Source organism: Manis javanica, chromosome 13 (assembly GCF_040802235.1).
Source record: "Manis javanica isolate MJ-LG chromosome 13, MJ_LKY, whole genome shotgun sequence".
Classification (NCBI taxonomy): domain Eukaryota; kingdom Metazoa; phylum Chordata; class Mammalia; order Pholidota; family Manidae; genus Manis; species Manis javanica.
The window spans coordinates 37,331,066-37,350,747 of NC_133168.1; the positions used below are offsets into that span (position 1 = coordinate 37,331,066).

General features: G+C 36.2%; 1 protein-coding gene across 1 annotated transcript in view; it reads left to right on the plus strand.

The window, feature by feature from the left end:
• Positions 1-9,307, plus strand: part of RFX6 (regulatory factor X6) — a 51,641-nt gene extending 42,334 nt beyond the window's left edge. The window contains exons 13-19 of the mRNA XM_017661862.3: positions 39-148; positions 1,090-1,207; positions 2,666-2,788; positions 3,420-3,626; positions 4,709-5,221; positions 6,060-6,272; positions 8,604-9,307. Of these exons, the coding sequence (XP_017517351.3) occupies positions 39-148; positions 1,090-1,207; positions 2,666-2,788; positions 3,420-3,626; positions 4,709-5,221; positions 6,060-6,272; positions 8,604-8,779 (1,460 nt within the window). The 3' untranslated portion in view covers positions 8,780-9,307. The remainder of the gene's footprint in view (positions 1-38; positions 149-1,089; positions 1,208-2,665; positions 2,789-3,419; positions 3,627-4,708; positions 5,222-6,059; positions 6,273-8,603) is intronic.
• Positions 9,308-19,682: the final 10,375 nt, after the last annotated feature.

Consider the following 19,682-nt stretch of genomic DNA (forward strand, 5'->3'; position numbering starts at 1 on the left):
AATATCCTGCTTCTTTTCTCTCCTTTTTTCTATGGCAGATGACTCTATCACAGTTTTCCAGGAACTGAAGGATCTCCTTAAGAAGAATGCCACCGTGGAGGCTTTTATTGAATGGTTGGATACTGTGGTAGAACAGAGAGTTATTAAGGTATTTTTCAATGCCAGATTCAGAAAACAAATTTTTGTAATATTTGTTTGTAGTAAATGTGAACTGATTGTCACTTCTTGAATGGTGGGGTAAGGGTGCCCAGCTGTGTGTAAAAGTGTTATGAGAAGCTTTTGAAGCCTTACAAATAAGACAGCCCAAATATCAAAATGAGAAATATGCCAAACTTTGGACTGTTGGGCATGGATTCAATTCTATGTATTGTTTCTTGATGCAGAACCACAAGACACTATGCAGTATCAGTCAGTATTACAGTTGAGGTAGTGAAAGCTAAACTTAGGAGCTGGAAACTTCTGACCCTTTCCTAAAAAAGCAAGTTTCATAAATGCTGATAGAAAATATGGTTTTAAGTATTTACATTTTTTAACAGGAACTCAGTATTTTGTGTCTTCCGTGTTTCTTCAGCTCTTTTAGTTAACCTTCAAGTCATCCATCATGAAACAAGGCAATAAGAACAAATATATCCATCACTAGTTGGTGTTAGCTATTCCATATCAAGGAAACTAGTTATAGTGTAGAGACTTTTTTCTCTTGGAAGGAAAACAGATTATCATTCAGGACTAGAGAAGTCAGAGTTAATCATTCACAGAAATATACAGCCCTTTTCTAACACTTCACCTTCTGTTCTTTTTAAAGTTCTGTCAAAGGAAAATTAAGAGATAAAGTATTTTGTAAATCATTTCATTTTGTTATCCAATTCTATTAGGGAGCAGAACCATACAGATTACAGATCTTTTAATCTTAAAAACAAGACCAAAGACAGACAAATTGAAATCTCTGGGAAGAACATTTTATTTGATGAAATAAATGCATGCCATGCCATCTGTCCATTTGTCAGCTTATCTACCTCTTGATCTTCTGTAGGGTGCAGGTAGTAATCAGATGACAAATTTTATAGTTTCATTTTGTTCCTTTACCTTTAGACGAGCAAACAAAATGGAAGATCATTAAAGAAGAGGGCTCAAGATTTTCTGCTGAAGTGGAGCTTTTTTGGTGCTCGAGTAATGCATAATCTCACACTGAACAATGCATCCAGTTTTGGTACCATATGTGCTTTATGAAATTCTCCTTAAGTGAATGATGTCATTTGTTCCTCCATTCACATTTCCTATCAATTTATAAACATGTGGCACTATCACTTCTCAAATCTAATTATCAAGTGACTAGAGAATGGTTGTTGTGAGCCTGGGTTTGGAGTCAGGCACATGCAGTGAGATCTGAACATTGCTTCTCTCTGGCTTGGACTCTCCTCAGCTAGTCTGCTCATTGTGGAAGATTGGGAATGTTCCATTCAGAGGTCATGTGCACTGTGATGAAATGCTGCCTATGGAAGCACATTGCATGGTACCCTGTGAACGCTTAATGAATGACTGTTATTATCATTACATTCTATCAGTGCTTGGATAAAATTTTCTTTGTTAAACAAATAAACAATAATTAATACATTATTTTTCAAAGACACTACTCTTTGCAACATGGCAAATTTTTGCATTTTTTCTGGGAACCTGTGAAGCTGCCCTATAAGAATCAAAGAGCAGCTTAGAGACATACTCTTCTATGTTTCTCAATCATTTTTCCACCTCTGTGTGACCTGTGGAACAAATTGAGTCAAGTTCACTTTTTCAAAAATTGAATACCTTCTTTTTTCCTAAAATTTCTGGGATTCTTAGTTTGAAGTAATAATGCTCTCTCATGGACAGTTCTATGCTTAGGAGTTGCATTTTCAGAATTTCTTCACATTATAAAATAGAAATTCTTCCCATTATAAAACTAAATTGTTTTAAATTTAATCTTCAATGGAATTAGATAAAATCAGTGAACTTGTATTAAGAGATGAACAAAATGTATTGAGAATATTTTTGGAAATATCTTCTTATATATTTAAGGTTTCTTAAAATGCACAACATTGAAGCCTAACTTTATTATGAAAAAAGACCTTTTGTTGGGAAATCTGTTGAATAGTTCAAAGAAGTTTGAGGTTTTCGAGGACATCTTCCACATGAAAATTACTCTTTTTTTTTTTTCAAATCAAAGAGCATTTTGTTTCAGGCTAGAAAGACATCTTCTTACTTGATATTTTTCCAGACCATGTTGGCTATTGTCTAATTATTTAGTACTAAGTAAACAGAAATAGGGCAGAGTAGAGCTCATTCTCCTCAGGTTAAAGCTTATCACACTCCAGTGTGTGCCCTCTTAAAGCATAAAGCATGTCTCACTTTCATCCGTATTTTCCTTTGATGTAATTAGTGGCCAAAGTGCTGGCAGGACAGTACACACAGTGAGCTGGGCAGGCAGTTCACAGAAAGATTAGAGACCCAAGTTAAGCATGTTGGTCTTAGCAGGTCATTTAAAGTCCAACAAGTATTTGTTTATTTCAGTTGCTCCTTGTAAAGTGTTGCGAGATGGTCACAAAGATAACTTGATTTCTCTTTCTCCTTCCTTCTTTTTCTCTAATTTCATCTTGAAATACTCTGTCCCCACACTCCATCTGTAAACAAGGTTCTTTCCATTTGATCCGAATGCTTCTTGATGAATACATTCTCCTGGCCATGGAGACCCAGTTTAATAATGACAAAGAACAGGAGTTACAGAATTTATTGGACAAGTATATGAAGAATTCAGGTATTTTAAAATGTGTATCTTGTTTTACATATTTCTTTGTTTAAATTGAAGTTCAAAAATTTGTAAGCACACATTCTGTGAGTTTAGAACAGTCTCAGAATTTTTCCACAAACATGTCACCACTGGCACAGTATTCTAACACTGTTGGAGTTAGAAATTTTATTTTCCCCTGTTTATGCAGAGAGTAGTCAAAGAACTTTATTGGAAAATCTGAAGGATACAAAAATGATGCTCTTAACTTCTGAGAACTTAGGTAAAATTGTGAGGTGACTATAATACAAAAAGTAACTATAATTCACCTTATAAATTGTATAGAAATAAGTTTTATAGAACTTTAGAGAAGAAAGGCAACATATCTATTTGGGATGTGGTGACTTGCATTTTGAAGGCAGTCCTCCCAAGTGGATTATTCAATACAGAACACACCTACACCCACAAATATACAGTTAACAAAAACCAGCACCACTGCCAAGACCAGGGATCTGCCAGCCTTGTTTCCCATGGAAAACATTCTTAGGAGTTTGCAGATTTATGACACAATCCTACAACATTTTTATTTTATTTAACTTGGGCTTACCTACTGGGAATATGAGAATGATGTAGCTTCCCCACTTAAAAAAAATCTTTCCAGATGCAAGTAAAGCTGCCTTCACTGCTTCTCCGAGTTCATGCTTTCTGGCCAGTCGTAATAAAGGGAGTACTGTTTCCAGTGACACTGTGAAGAATGAGAGCCACGTGGAAACCACCTATCTTCCCTTGTCATCCAGTCAACCTGGAGGCTTACCCTCTGTTCTACACTCGTTCCCTGCTGGTAATACAGACAGCATGCCACTCACAGGTATGCTGTGAAACAACCTAGAAAACCAATAGACTTCAGTGTATCTCATGGAAGCCTATTCCTTTGTTTTCTTAAAACTGGCAAGCTCCAGGCATTCTAAGAATAAAAAAGGCTTATCTTAATTGACTCATGATAGAACTTTATAATATTTTTGTGATCTTTTCATTCACATTTTTATCAATACCATTACTAACATAGGTATCACACTTTGACACATGTAGTTATATCAGAAGTACAGGTAATTTGTTACTTTCATTTAGTGGAAGAAAACAGATTAAGTGTACATAAAACCCTTAAGATACTTTGAGAGTCAAAAAGTGTGTGGTTTCTTTATTTTCAGCTTTTTAAGAGACTTTATTTCTCATCCATTAAAAAGTAGACTTGGCCATTTTGAGATAACCCTTACAATAATTTTCCTTTTTAGCCTAGGATCCCCTTTTTGTTAATTTGAATGTTTCATGGCTTGAACTAGATAGTAGGTAATACTTTTTAAGTGTGTTTATTGTCTGATGTCTTTTGTGAAATGCTTTCATACACATCACTGGACACACAGAATTTTAAACCTGGAAGGGTATTGTAGTTCTGGTGCCTAATTCCACCAATGGAAAATCTGAGACCCAGTGAGTTGGCAACATTCATAACTTGTTGCTCATCAGTGGTGTTTGCATGATGTGTTGAATTGGCTGCTTTGAAGCCATGGTCATTTTGATATTATTGCCTTGTTTTTTTACCCTAAAAATCAAACCATTTAACATTCAGCTTATTTTTTAATTATGGAGAAATGTGACCAGCAGACTCCCCTTGCCCTTACCATGCTTGAGCTCTATACCCATGGAAGCCATCACAGACTTTATTCCATAGTCACCTACTCTAAACATTGTCACTATTGTGAAATACACATGTCTTTGTGATGGTGCCCTTTAAACCTATAATTTTGGTGTTTCCCAATTCCTTTATTTTTGGAGAGTGGAATGAACCAAGTTAGGAAAAGGGTATACTATTAATCTTTTGAATAACTTTTAAAGATGTGAGAACATCTATTTTAATATGCCACTAGTGAATACTCTGGTAACGTCTTTCAGGTCAAATGGAGCTTTCTCAGAGTGTGGGCCATCTGATGACACCACCCATTTCTCCGGCCGTGGCAAGCCGAGGAAGCGTCATAAACCAGGGGCCAATGGCAGGCCGACCTCCAGGTGTGGGCCCAGGACTGTCAGCCCCATCGGACTGCCCAGCATACCCAGACGCCATTTATCCTACTCACTCTCAAGTCAACCACGACTTTTATGGGACCAATTCTAACTATCAGACTGTGTACAGGGCACAGCCTCACCTCCCAACAGGACTCTATTCTCACCGCCCTGAGCATGGCCGATGCATGGCCTGGAGTGAACAGCAGCTTTCTAGAGACTTCTTCAGTGGCAGCTGTGCTGGCTCTCCATATAATTCTCGACCACCTTCCAGTTATGGACTGTCCCCACATGGCCAAGATTCACACAGTATGCAGTTTTTAAATACGGGAAGCTTCAATTTCCTGAGCAACACAGGGGCTGCCAGCTGCCAAGGAGCAACATTGCCTTCTAATTCGCCCAATGGTATTGAAATTTTTAAAGAACTTTTCCTGGTTTTTGAGATGGTAATAAGGCAAAATTAGATATTGATTTCTTCTGAGTAGCATTTAATTCCATGTAAAGTTTCTAAAGATCATAGAATTGTAGACATTTGGAGTTAATTTCTGCCTCATACAAACATATCTCTAATTCTCGTGGTTCTGTTAAGCCGCTTTACTAAATGCAACACATGATGAAAGAGTATTATGTCCAGCCTTATGTGTGAGACCAGCCTTCATAGCCTAAAACACTAATGTTCTGTCCTTTGAGAATGCTTGTAGTGAATACTGTTTCTTCTGGAGAACTAACAGCAGATCTTAAAGATAGGACTGAAACAGTACCTCCTGTTAGGCTGATAAAACACTTGAAGTTAGGGAGTCAGAAAGACCCATGGACGTCCTCAGCCACCAAAGCCAGCTTTCTTCAGAGGCTCCTCTTATGTGTTCTCTTAAGTGTAGGCCAGTCCATCTCCAAGAATAAGGAATCTGTAAATAAAATTGGTATTTGATAAGTAGTGAAAAGCTAATAACGCTTTTTTCTCTTCATAGGCAGATCTTGTTAACTTAAATAAGGGAAATATGAAAGTCTTATATCTCAGTAATTAATAATAGGATAGCTCCTGTGTATTTTTTAAATAAAAAAAACATGTGAACCATATCCGTTTATAAGCACAAATCCAACTCTATAGTAAATGTACATATTAATGTAATATTTACATTTGTGATATCTCTAAGGCTTTCTCCTATTACCTTGTTCCTTTTTTCCTTCCAGGAATATTCTTTGTAATAAGTTAACGGCGCACTCCTGACATTTTCTGTTGTAGGATACTATGGAAGCAACATAAACTACTCAGAGTCTCATAGACTTGGATCAATGGTGAATCAACACGTTTCTGTCATCAGCAGTGTTCGCTCACTGCCTTCGTACAGTGACATCCATGATCCACTTAACATTTTAGATGACAGTAGTAGAAAGCAGACCAGCTCATTTTATGCAGACACGTCACCTTCAGTTGCATGTCGAACTCCTGTAGTAGGTAAATTATTTCAATAGTTCTTGAAAACATTTCACAAAGTTGATCACCTCAGGTATGCAGTACTACTTTGGAAGGTGACTATTGAGGTGAACTGTTGATTTATTCTTTGGATCTGAAATTATTATTTTTGTACTTGGTAGTAACAGTCTCAACATTTCTCAGTATATGTTCCTGTGCACCCTATGGTCGATCTGCTATTCTTTCCAAAAAAGAATAGCTGTCATCTATTTTGGATGCAAAAAAATAATATAACCTGTTGAATGCAGTCTAAAAGACTGAAGTTTTACAAGGATGGAAATTATGTGTTTTTCTCATTCCATTTTATTTCCCATTGGAACAAGAGGTAGTCCAAGAGGTTTCTGGACCCCATAATCTCCATCAGTACCCTAAAACCAATCCAAGTTTAAAAAAATGGTGGCTTGTAATGGAGATTACTATCACTTTCTCAGTTGTATATAAAATGTGATTAGACACCTCTGTAGAAAATGTTGCTATTTATGTTGTTCTATAGCATTCAGTTTAAGTAAAAACAAGCAAAAACAGTGTGTTTGTTATGAAGTCCCCTAGCACCTTCTTCCAAACATGTTGGTGTCCCCAAGAAAATCCTGAAACTTGTACTAGATGCATCACCAGCAGCCAGCAAAGGATCTGCCACATAGTAGGAACTCAATACATTAGTGAATGTAAAAGGGGCAAAAGCATATGTGCAGACTTAGTTTCTAGTAAGGTATCACAGGGCAAGTATATATGCCTGTAAGCATCAAGGCAGAGTGTTACTGTTGATGTGACATGGCTGAAAGCTTTCAGTGGAACTGACTTCACACCAGCATAAGTAAAGGGCATTGACAACCAAGTGGAGCATAAGGAAAAATGAAATAAATTCCATCTCTCCCCGCTGAGTGTGCTTTTCCAATAATTCAATGGGAAGCACTTCTCTCCTTCCTGAGACCATCACAGACATTCCCTGGGCAGAGTCTAGCAGCTCATCTCATGTTATCTGCAGATGGTCATTGCTTCTAGGTTACTCTAATGAAGCAGAAAATTCCACTTCAGGAAGTTTCCTCACCGTGACACTAAAATGTACTGTGTTGCTATTGTTACTATTAGTTCTGTTTGCTTGCAGAGATAGTGGAAGCTTTGATGGGACATAGTTTGGGTGTGAGATGGATTCTAAGCTTTAGTTGTCAGAGCTGGCTTACAAGTTGCAAAAAGGGCTTCAGGATGAAAAGTGGGAAAATAGTAAGTGGGTAGTAGTGCAAGGGGAGTCAGCACCCACTATATGTTTCCTTAGTTATAAAGCCTGGTTTTTAGTGGCAGAGAAGACCGTAGAAAAATGAAAAGGTAGCAACCATAAATGCAGGAAATGTAGTGTTAATGAGCCAGTTAGTCATTCTTTTTTTTTTGAAAACCTACTACTATATGCCAAACTTTATTCTTTGTGAGAGTTTCTGTCTGTGAGAAGTTTGCATTGTGGTAGGGAGAGACAAGGCAATAAATATACAAACAAATGCATTTAAAAGATAATTTCAGGTACTGTGAAATCAGTTTAACAGGGTAGAATGGCAGATGGTGATGGAGGTGCTCCTTCTGTTACGGTCCTTGGGGAAGGAATCCTGAGGCAGGAACATTTGAATTGGTAAGGAAGCAATGATGTGACGATTCTTCCTTGGAGTCCTAGGCAGAAGAAATGGCAAGTGCATAATCTCTCAAATGGAAATAATTGTGGAAAATTCAATAGGCATAAAGAAGGCCAGTGTGTTTTGAGGGTGGTGAATGAAGGGAGTGTAGCAAAATAAATCAGAAGGCAGAGACCAATTCACATAGGATGTTGTGAATCAGAACAAGGAGCTTGGATATTGTTCTGAGAGCAGTGGGAAGTCACTGTAGCATTTGAGAAGGAGAGTAACAATGTAATGTTCACTTCAACAAGATTATCCTGCAGTGTGAGAGGGCGGGGCCAAGGTGAGGGTCAGGAGGCCACCAGTTAGAAGCTGCTGTGTTGGTCTATGTAAAAAAAAATGGTGGTTTGGACAACAGTTGTGGAGGTGAAGATGGAAAGAGGAGGTAGGTTGGAGATATATTTTGATGATAAAGTTGTCTGAATTTAAGTTTGAAATTGAGTTTTCTTTGTGAAGTGTGTAGAAGAAAGAACAACTGGGAGAACAGCCAGGAGGAAAAAATGAGGATTAATCTAAGAAATCATACACACTCAAATTTAATGCAGATATGGGTGCTAAATGCAAAAGTAAATACAGAGGCTTAAAGTGAATGACACTTGCAGAAAACAGAAAATGTCAATCAATTTATAATTGTTTATATTTTCCCTCACAGCATCCAGCTTGCAAATCCCAATTCCTTCCTCCTCATCCCAGTGTATGTATGGAACTCCCAGTCAGTATCCTGCTCAAGAAACCCTGCACTCCCATGGAGCAAGTGGTAGAGAAATGGTGTCTTCTTTACCACCCATCAACACTGTGTTCATGGGAACAGCGGCTGGAGGCACTTAAGCCAATAATGTTGGATGGGGGTTGAAACTTAAAAAATTTCTACTGCTCAAATATTATTCACTCAGACTGCCATTGAGTAAAGAAAATGGAATATGCAGTGACAGGACATAGTATTTCAAGTCGCTGGTACAGAAGTATGGACAGTCCCACAATAAATGGAGATACTTGCAGCAATTTCCTAGCACACAAATTGTTTAAAAAGCCGTCTCATTATTAATCATAGTTTCAAACATTATCAGAATGGAACCAGTGGAGCTTTGAAGATACAAACATTTCAACTATGGAGACTTAATATTTTACTTCCTAATTTATTGAAAATCAGTGTGCTGTTTCATCTTTGGTTTCTAAAAAAGAAAAAAGCTTATTTAATGCTTCAAAATATCTTTAATTTATTAGGATCTCAGAATCATTGTTTACTATCCCTTATTTGACAAAAAGTCAGATGTGTATGTTCTACCTCCTATGGAACTGTTTACAAGGTCAAGACTTAATTCAGTTCAACCTAAACCAAAGTTGCTTGACTTTCAATTCTTGTGCATCAGTGTGATGATTTCTGCTATATAGCAGTATTCCAATTCTATGTAACTGAATGGAGATTATAAATGCTTTCCTTCTTTATTTAAAAAAGATAATAAATAAATAAAATATGAAAATAATATTTTTGGCTTGGTTGCTGTTAGGGTTTCTGAAGAATGCTGGGGATTTGCAGGCGAAGCTCCTTTTAGTCGAATTAGTTGGTCAAATCACCATAATTCAAGAGCATTTACATATCATATCCATGCATACAAGTATAAGGAAATTGTGGCTTGTAGAATGAAGTCCTATGGATTTGGAAGAAATATTAAATTGAGTTATTTGCTTTAGAAACTGAAAACGAATGTTCGGGAATCATCTGGATGCAAAGACAAATTTAGAAGGAAAGGAGTCATTACATATAAATTAATACAATTTGATACACCATCTACAGCTGTTTCTTTTTCTTTTTCATATTTCTTAGCTGAAAGGTTTGTTTTAAGACTCATGGCCTGTAATGGGAAACCTGATTAACTTTACAGATTTCTCCTGTAGTCTTACAGCAGACCTTATGTTATTTCTAGTTGATTGGGTTTTTCTATAAGCCCCAGGTACATTTTAAAAGGATTTGTAAGCCCCAAATGCCCGTTATACATCATGATGTAATTTGGTAAAGACAAGCTGTGAAACTGTTTTCATCAAGCAATAAACAATTATCTGTGGACTTGCTGAAGTGTTGCTACCATTTGCTCAGTGGTGAGCTCAATCTTCTGAACTAATTGAGCAGGAAAATTTTGCAACAATAACAAATTATGCAAATAGCACACTAAGTGTTCTATTCTTTGTTGCAGTAATATTGTAAGAGTACAAAAGAGAGAGAAATTAGCAAAAGTTTGGTCTGAAGTAGAAAACAAATCAGCTTTAAGAAGTGCTTGAGCATAAGCCTTAAAAATTAAGAACCAAATTTCCTTTATATAGCAATTAAATATATATTCAGCATCTGTATTTTGTCAGACACAATAAAATACAAGATGAAGTGGATGAAAATGAAAATCCAAAGATAAAAAGACACTGCCAATACTTTTGATAAGTTTTGATGTAATGATGAAGGGGTGATGTGACAGGAAGTAGGTGCTCACTGACCATTTGTGAGCTTCTGGGAGGCTGCTTCTCTCATCCAGGTGTACAGCAGGTAAGCGCAGAGACTCTGTGGAAGCAGAGTGAATAAGGAGGGGGAGACAGAAAGAAGCCCAACCATCATTTCAGAGTACATTAGAGGATTGGTAACTGATGAGATAAAAGGAATAAAAAAAGGAATATATCAATAGCAGCTCTAAAGTTTACTTTCCTTAACCCTATTTACAAAACATTTCAGTATAATTAGTAACCCTATATCGATAATCCCTTTGTAGATGAAGGAAAATGATCTGGAGCAGGGAAGCTCAGAAGACAAGTGAGCAGTGTCTCTGGGTTTCAGGTCCAGTTGGCTTATAACAAGTGCCCAGTTTTGACCTCAAGAAGACTAACTTGCTCTTTCTTCCAGGCAGTGGGACTTGAGTTTGTCTCTATTAGATTTAATAGCATGTCTCAATGCAGACACTACTGTCTTCAGGCAGGACAGTTTTTTTGTTTTGCAGGACTACTTTGCATATTGCATAAGGCTTAGTATCCCTGGCCCCAAAGCACTCCTCCCACCCAGTCTTAGGACAACCAAACCCATTCCCCACATTTTCAAATGCCCCTGAGAGGCAGTGCCACTCCTGCATAAATTAAAGGTGACAGCATCTTTAATTTTACCTAGAAGGAGCTTGAAACATTTAATACCTTTCTGCCTATCATCTACACTCATCATTTAAGAATTGTTTCCTTCAGGGATCTAAAGCTGGATGCTCATTTTCTACCATTTTTCAGGTTAATTTTAATACGGTTAAAGGACCTTGCCTAGCTTCTCAATTTTTCTGTTTTTAAAAGCAAAATTATTATTCAAGTAATTTAGAAGTATCAGTTATAAAGAAATGACCTGCTCAAGCTAATGCTTATGTGAAATACAAGACTAAGGTTAGAAATTAAAAAATGCTAGGTTTATAACTCAATTCTTGAGGTACTATCTTTAGATCTTATGTTGCGGTGGCTACTATAGATAAAAGACATATGAAAAATCGACGTTCCAATTAATTCATTGGATTCTTAATACAATTCAGAGATCAGGAACCTTTTATAACAACTTGAAGGAAAAAATAAAACCCAGCTATGTCATTAACATAAAATCACAGATCAGAAAGGATCTGGTTTATTTTCCCCTCCCCAGGTAGTGTTGCACTAAGAAAAGTTAGATTTCTCCTCAGTTATATGTTTCCAAGTACTCTTTCAAGTCAGAAAAGATTTTTTTTTTAGTTATTTAAACTAAATTCCAATTACAGTTTTGATATAATTGTTTCTGCAATTGATCTCTTTGTTCCTGCTTTAAAAGAAAAGGATCCCTGAGATTGAAGCTTACCCATTTCAAGAGCCCATTTTGGACATGAGAAGGGGGATATTTTTCATTGCCATAATGCCTAAATGGAACAGGTACACTGGCATTTAGTGTCAGACCAGGGACGTAAATCACCTGCAATGTGTGGGACAGATTTGCACAGTGAAGAATTGCCCCACTTCAAAAGCCAATAACACTTCTTTGGAGAAATGGAGGTAGACTAATACGCTATGAGGTGATTGCCCCAAGACTTTGCGCAGTAGTGGCACTCTGTACTATGTGGTATCTGATTAATCCAATCACATAAAACTGTGATTATGAAACTCACACACATAGTCTAGAGAAACAGGCAGAAGAGTAGAGCTAGAAGCTGAGAGAAAGAGAGAAGGTGAATTAGAGAGAAAACGAGTTGTCAGAAAAGTCCCTTAGGCAGCAATGGGTGGGCCCCTCTAATAGGACACTGAGATGACAGGCTCACAAACCTGGTGTAGAACACCGGAGCTATGGCTCTGCCATCCTGACCAGTGGGGAACAATGCCCAGTCCTCCTCTGCCTACTCAAGTTTGCCCTGGGAGCCCTTATTGGCCACATCACCATTTAGCCATTCACACCACAGCTGCTTTGAGTCTACCACCACGTCCACAGCAGTATGTGTTTCCTCTTCAAAAAATTTTGATAAACAATCAATTAGAGGTTTACTGAGTATTTTTTTGAACCATTGAATTTATGCTCATACCAATGCAGTCCACAAAAATAAGACAAAGAATACTGCTGCTTCTTTAAAGTCAGCCCAGGCAGTGCATTCTCCACCACCCACCCCCACCAAAGAAAAAAAAAGAAAAAAATCCTTAGACATAAATAAATTATGAAACGCAAACACAAAGTTTCAACTCAAAAGCAGGAGGCAAATAAGAGTGTTGGTCCGAACTCTCTGGAAAGTGGTATTGTAGGTACTCAGATTTCTATATAGCAAGGAGTGAAAATAATTTTCTTACAATAACAGCTATGAGCTCTTACAAAGCCTCGAGTAATAAACAGCTCATACTGTATTTTGAAGGCAGATTTAAAACCCTAGGTGAGTTCCAGAAATTTAAACAAAAACCTTCCAGAAAAGTAAACAATGGCATACAAGACATTTTGTGCTTTGGGAAAGATAAGAAATGATGAATTTATATATAAAAGATTATTGTATTATCTCATTTAATTATTGAATTCTAAATTTGTAAATGGCAGAGAACACAACCTGTCTGCTCCAAAAGCACACTGATTAAATGAAAGGAAAATAAATTTCAGTTACCCCTTGATTATAAGCATTAACAAACACTGGAAAAGACTGGTAGTTTTAAGTAGACTCCAATAAATAATCTATTAACTAATTTTGAGATATTTGATTATGAAATAAAGTGCTATCTGTTCTGATTGGTAAAAAGGTTTTCAATTAGTTTTCTAATATCAAAATCTTGTATACAGTACTTAATTTTTATTGATTGTGGCTGCATAATCCTATGATAGAAATGCTTCCCATTATAAAAATAGTCTATTTCCAGAATGAGCAAAACACTTAGTTTTCTGTATACTCTAATCCAGTTGTAAAGATCTCTGATGTTTCCCTCAAATGTCTCTTTTAATGTCTATAATTTCAATCATACTCACTTAGGTGATTATGGGGATAAAATTGACTTTGTTACTTGACATATCTGAAGATTCTAAAAGCCTTGCTGTCCATTCAATACTGTGGGAAGCTTTGGGTATGTATATAAATGTAGAATTCCTATTTCTAGTAAGAAATTTATTTCATTATTTACAAATATTTCATTTAATCTCAAGACTTAAAATTGATTTATTGCTTAAGTATTAATGAAATGTCTTGGTAGTGTTCTCAGGCTTGGTTGGGTTTTCTTAAGGAGTAAACATGTTGATGGTTCCAAAAGACACTCCATTCTATCCCACATTTTAGCAGACATCTGCTCACACTGGTGATGATTGGAACAGACAAGATCCCTCCACTATGGAGCTTACCGTTTATGAGATAAGGCGGGGAGTAAGCTAAACATTTACACAATTGGTTACAATTAAGAAATAATTAATTGGATTATGAAAGGATGTGAAGGCTGCTCATAGAAATTATAACAAGAGTTGAGCTCATAGAGATGCATACAGGGCAGGGCTGGGGTGGAGAGAGCCAGTCAGGGAAACTTGGAAGCAATGACATACTGAGACTAGAACTAATAGGAAGTACGCGATGTTAGGGAAAGAAGTTGTGGGATTGCAGGACAAGTGTTCAGGACAGGAATCCAGCATTAAGGGACCAATGACTGCAAGTAAAAAATGACAAGATGTGGCAGAGCACAGATAGCTTAGAAAAGTAGCCAGAATGAGTTTAGAGAGGTATCCCCAAAGCTTTCAAATCTTAGTAATGACCATAGTGATTTACTGGTAAAGCATGGAAACATACGATTGCGAAGATCTGTGTAGTGTTAGAAGAGATTGATAAGAAAATAAGCTCAGATTTTCATAAACTCTGAAATACAAATACTTTCATTATGAGAACAGCATTGCTTTTCCAGAATCCACTATTAAAAATAGGCTTTAAGCTCCTTTTATGTGTTCTATGACAACACATAATTAAGGAAATCAGTCTAATGGTTTTTCTTTTCTTTTAAATTGAGATATAACTGACATATACATAACTATTAGTTTTAGGTGTTGGTTTTCTTCATAAAGGTCTCATTTGGTTCTCTTATTAAAAATGATGATTTCAGCAAATAAAATGTTTTCATAAAATTCTTTACTCTTTTTCCACAAATTTAACCCACAACTTCCTCTCTTAAAAAAAGGCATTTAAATATCAGGGAAAGGAAAAATACATTAATGCTTTTAACTGGCATTATAAGGAATTGCCTGGATGTGATTAATTTTAACCCTAAAGTTGAAGGGAACTAAAGGTGAAAAGAAGGTCAAACCCAGACTTCTCAGTGTGGTGTGGACCACTTCTTTTCCTGAAATAGCTGTCATAGAGTTTCCAAGTGAATTGGGTGAGAAACATATTTACAAAAGTGAAAAATTAACTACTCAAAATGATACCTGTTCTAAAGTAAAGAGAAACCATTGTTTTTATTAGTTAAAAACAAGGGTGGTGTTCTTACTAATCAATAGTCAGAATGAGGGTCAGAGATTTACAGCCTTCAAGTATCTTTAAACATGCCGAGGCAAATAGGAGCTTCATGGGCAGTTGTTAATGAAGAATTGTCATTTAGCTTTGTGTACTGTAGCTTATTAATGCTTTACACATGAAGCCTAAGGAAAATAAAACTGTTTCCATATTTTATATTACAAAATAGCAAGATTTTTTACTTTTGAATTTTTGGGGTAATAAATTTGTGCTCTTTGCCACCCTGTCTCCCCACATATATACTGCTTTTCACTCATTACTCATTGACTGGACAATTCTACAATTTATAATATTCATTTTAACTCCCTGCTGCCCAAAGAAATTTCACCTAGAAAAAGTGTCTGAAGATGTATTTTCACAGGAAGCTGAGTATTCAGTTGCCTGGGAGTTAAAGGCATAGTATAAAACTAAGAGAAATCCCTCTGAGAGTCCATTGACCCTTGGATGAAACATAACCTCTTAGCAAATCATTGGCTCTTTCACTCCCTGAGGCTCACCAGGGAATATAAGGGAAAAGTGGCCAAGAACTGACTAGTGAATTCTAGAAACCAAAAAGAATGGCTTATTTGACACATGTTTCAGTGTAGGTGGCTTGCGCTAGTGAAACTCCTGTATAGCTTCTCCTGGGCTCCCTGCATTTGAGAACATGAGAATCAAGATTCAGATAGGGTGGAGCAGGGATTAAAAAGTATCAGGATGATTGGGTTAGTCTTGAGTTCTCATAGAGAAGACACCACCCCAAGAACCACTAATTTGCCTCTATATGACATCATTGAAGTGGTTGTCTAAGTCTCTTTAAAAGAAAAAAGGATTAATATAAAATTATACCAGAGTAGAGGCAAAATATATAGCAATTAAAAATGCTTATTACAGTCAGATAAATTTGTGTGTGAAACCACATTATGTGACCAGTTAAAGACTCTGAGACTCATTTTTTTGTCTGTAAAATGGGCTAAACAGTAGTATCTACCACAAAAGGTTTTTGTGAATATTAATTGAGCTAATGCTTATAAAATATTTAGCATGATTATTTCTGACACATTGCACAGGCTCTGTAAGTGATAACTGTGTAAGTGATAACATTATTATTATTATTCAAATCCCATGGAGTAAGTTGTATTATTGAAATCAATACAAACTGTTCTTGGGAGCCTTATATATAATGTAGGTTGCTTTATTGCTAGAGTTGTCTACCAAGAAAACCTAAGCCAGTATAATTAAATAAGAATGTATTATGTAAAAGTAAAGGAAAAAAACAAAATGTAGCAAATCATTAACTACTCCCACAAGGTTTCATGGAAATGACATCCAAGGATACAAGGTCGTCTGATTTTTAGATATGAAAACATGATTACAAGCAATATTTAAGAGTAATTTGTGTTTATACAAATTTTACTGCATTCACACATTGATGTAAATTTTTCCTCTATTAATCAGTCATTCTGAAAGGGAGCTGTCAATGTTTATTTTGGTCTGATTGTCTTTACATAGACTTGTAATAAGCAGCCATATAAGATTTTTTTGTGCAAATTTCTATTAGGAAGACAACATTTTTCACTGATTAATTTTATTCCCCCTTAAAAGTCAATTAAATTGGTATTTAAAAGTGTAAATGGTGAAATTTATAATCAGAAATAATGATGTGTTGGACATTTTATGACTTCAAGGTTAGGAAAAGGTACTTTCTGTTCTCTTTATTATTATTATTATAAGGAATATCTTTACCCTAACCAAAAGCATTCTGCCAAGCTACTAGTAAGCTGAACATCTCCTCCAAAATGCCCTACAGACACCTGACGCATAGCATGTACAGACCAGGAGACATTGGCCTTATTCTCAGATGCTGTTCTCATCATGTTTTCTGTCTCATCATTATAATGCTATGGATGCCAGAAACCTGGATGTCATCCCCAAATCTCCCTCACTGGTCACTCTGCTCCTTCTAACTATCTTCCTGAACTCTCTTCTTGTCCTCTTCCTCCTCCTGTACAATGCTACCATGCAAACTATCATCTGTTACCAGGATTTTGGTATTAGCCCCAATTCAGTCAGTTTCTCCATCATTTCCAGAGAGAGTTTCTTAAACTATACCACTGCACAAGATCTTTCTCTGCCTCCTCTTTCCTTGACCCCAGAACAAAGCCCAAACTCATCAGCATGGATCTGAGGCTTTTTCACTTTTTCTGCTTAGACCTAATATTACTCAATATTCAAAACTTGTCTACATTTGTAAGGTTCATAAGATTTTTAGATGTCAAAAGTAATCATCATGTAGCTACTAGAATTTCCTTTATGTTTTGTGGTCAGAATAGAAAGTATAGGATTATGAATGATAAGTGGTCAATAGAGATGAAATGCTTATAAAAATCAATAGCTCTATTAATGGCTCTGAAATATTTCAGGACATTAGTATTTCACACAAACAACATAGAAGGAAACCTTATTTAATGGAATTTTTTGGCTCATTTCTTAATTTTTCTAATGTGTGCCAAAGTGATGATACTGAAAGACTGAGGAAGTAGACCTTGCTAGACCTCAATGACGTATCGGCAGGTAGAGGCTTTAAAAGCTGATATACAGGAATTCAATAAATGCAATAAACTCTCTTCCTCTTCCTTCTGCCTATTCTGTGCTTGGCTCATTCATACTCAACCTTCCAGAATGGATGTTGCATTCTCTAAGAAGTCTTTCCTGAAACCCTGAAGTCCAGGTTAGCGTCCCTGTTATATGCTCCCTTTAAGTCTGTATTTCCCTGACATAACACTTACAATGTTATTTTTCTGTCTCCTGAACTAGAGAGGTTCTGAGATGGCTCTGACAATTGTTAGGTGTATTGATGTGGTACCACAATAAATGCATGTTTAATTAAAATTGTACATAAGGAAAGCATTTAAGTTCATAATGAATAATCACCTTTGGGTCCATGGCTCAAGATGCTCTGTACCAAATAACACAATAAGGCCAGGGCCAGGCGAGATCAATCACTGTCATCCAAGAGGCACCCAGAATGACACAAAGGATGAAAATTTTTCGAGGCTGTGCTGGCCCTGGCATAAACAACAATCTGAAGTATTCCTTGAGAAGAAAGTTGTGCTATTTTTTTTGTCTTAAGATTTGATTTTATTTTGAATTGTAGACAAAGTTGAAACACAAGGAGATTCTAAGAGCTAAGATCTAATTATTTACTTTAGTAGACAAGGCCCTCAGTAAATATTGATTAATTTGCTGGTTGGTGATCAAGGAGGCCTGGAAGATGTCTCTGGAGGTCATGAGATCCAGGTGTACATCCTAAGCAAATGCTTGCCCTTTTGCTCAAGGAGGCAGATGGTAGGATGTCCTTAACAGTATTATTTGTAATAGAAAAAATTAAAATCAGCTTGAATCAAGATCATTAGATGGATAGGGAAGAATAAGAGAATTTATACAATGGAATATTATTCTTCAGGCAAAATTGAAGAATTAAATCTACATGTATTAACAGGAATAAACCATGAAAAGATCATGTTGAGTGAAAAAAGCAAGTTCAAAACAATAACTAAAGTCTAATATTTATGTAAATTAAGAAACCATAGCACAAAACTATTTATTGTTATGGATCTACATAATGTGGCAAAAGTATAAATATGTGATTGGAGGTGTGTGTATCATCTCCAGTATGATTACCTTTGGGGAGGGAGACAGGGGAATAAGACTGGCTATTGGGGATCTTTGGTGGTTCCATACGAATTTTTGAACTATTTGTTCCAGTTTGTTTAGGAATGTTGTTTTTAATTTGATAGGGATTTAATCAAATCTGTATATTGATTTGGGCAGGATGGCCATTTTGATGATATTAATTCTTCCTAGCCAAGAGCATGGGATGAGTTTCCATTTGCTAGCGTCCTCCTTAATTTCTCTTAAGAGTGTCTTATAGTTTTCAGGGTATAGTTCTTTCACTTCCTTGGTTAGGTTTATTCCTAGGTATTTTATTCTTTTTGATGCAATTGTGAATGGAATTGTTTTCCTGATTTTTCTTTCTATTAGTTCATTGTTAGTGTATAAGAAAGCCACAGATTTCTGTGTGTTAATATTGTATCCTGCAAATTTTCTGTATTCCAATATCAGTTCTAGTTGCTTTGGAGTGAAGTCTTTAGGGTTTTTTATGTACAATATCATGTCATCAGCAAATAGTGACAGTTTAACTTCTTCTTTACCAATTTGGATTCTTTGTATTTCTTTGTTTTGTCTAATTTCTGTGACTAGGACCTCCAGTACTATGTTGAATAACAGTGAGGAGAGTGGGCATCCCTGACGTATTCCCAAACTCAGAGGAAAAGCTTTCAGCTTCTCGCTGTTCAGTATGATGTTGGCTGTGGGCTTATCATATATGGCCTTTATTATGTTGAGATACTTGCCCTGTATACCCATTTTGCTGAGAGAGTTTTTATCATGAATGGATGTTGAATTTTGTCAAATGCCTTTTCAGCATCTATGGAGATGATCATGTAGTTTTTGCCTTTCTTTTTGTTGATGTGGTGGATGAATTTGATGGATTTTCAAATGTTGTACCATCCTTGCATCCCTGGGATGTGTCCCACTTGGTCATGGTGTATGATCATTTTGATCTATTTTTGAATTTGGTTTGATAATATTTTATTGAGTATTTTTGCCTCTACGTTCATCATGGATATTGGTCTGTAATTTTCTTTTTTGATGGGATCTTTGCCTGGTTTTAGTATTAGGGTAATGTTGCCTTCATAGAATGA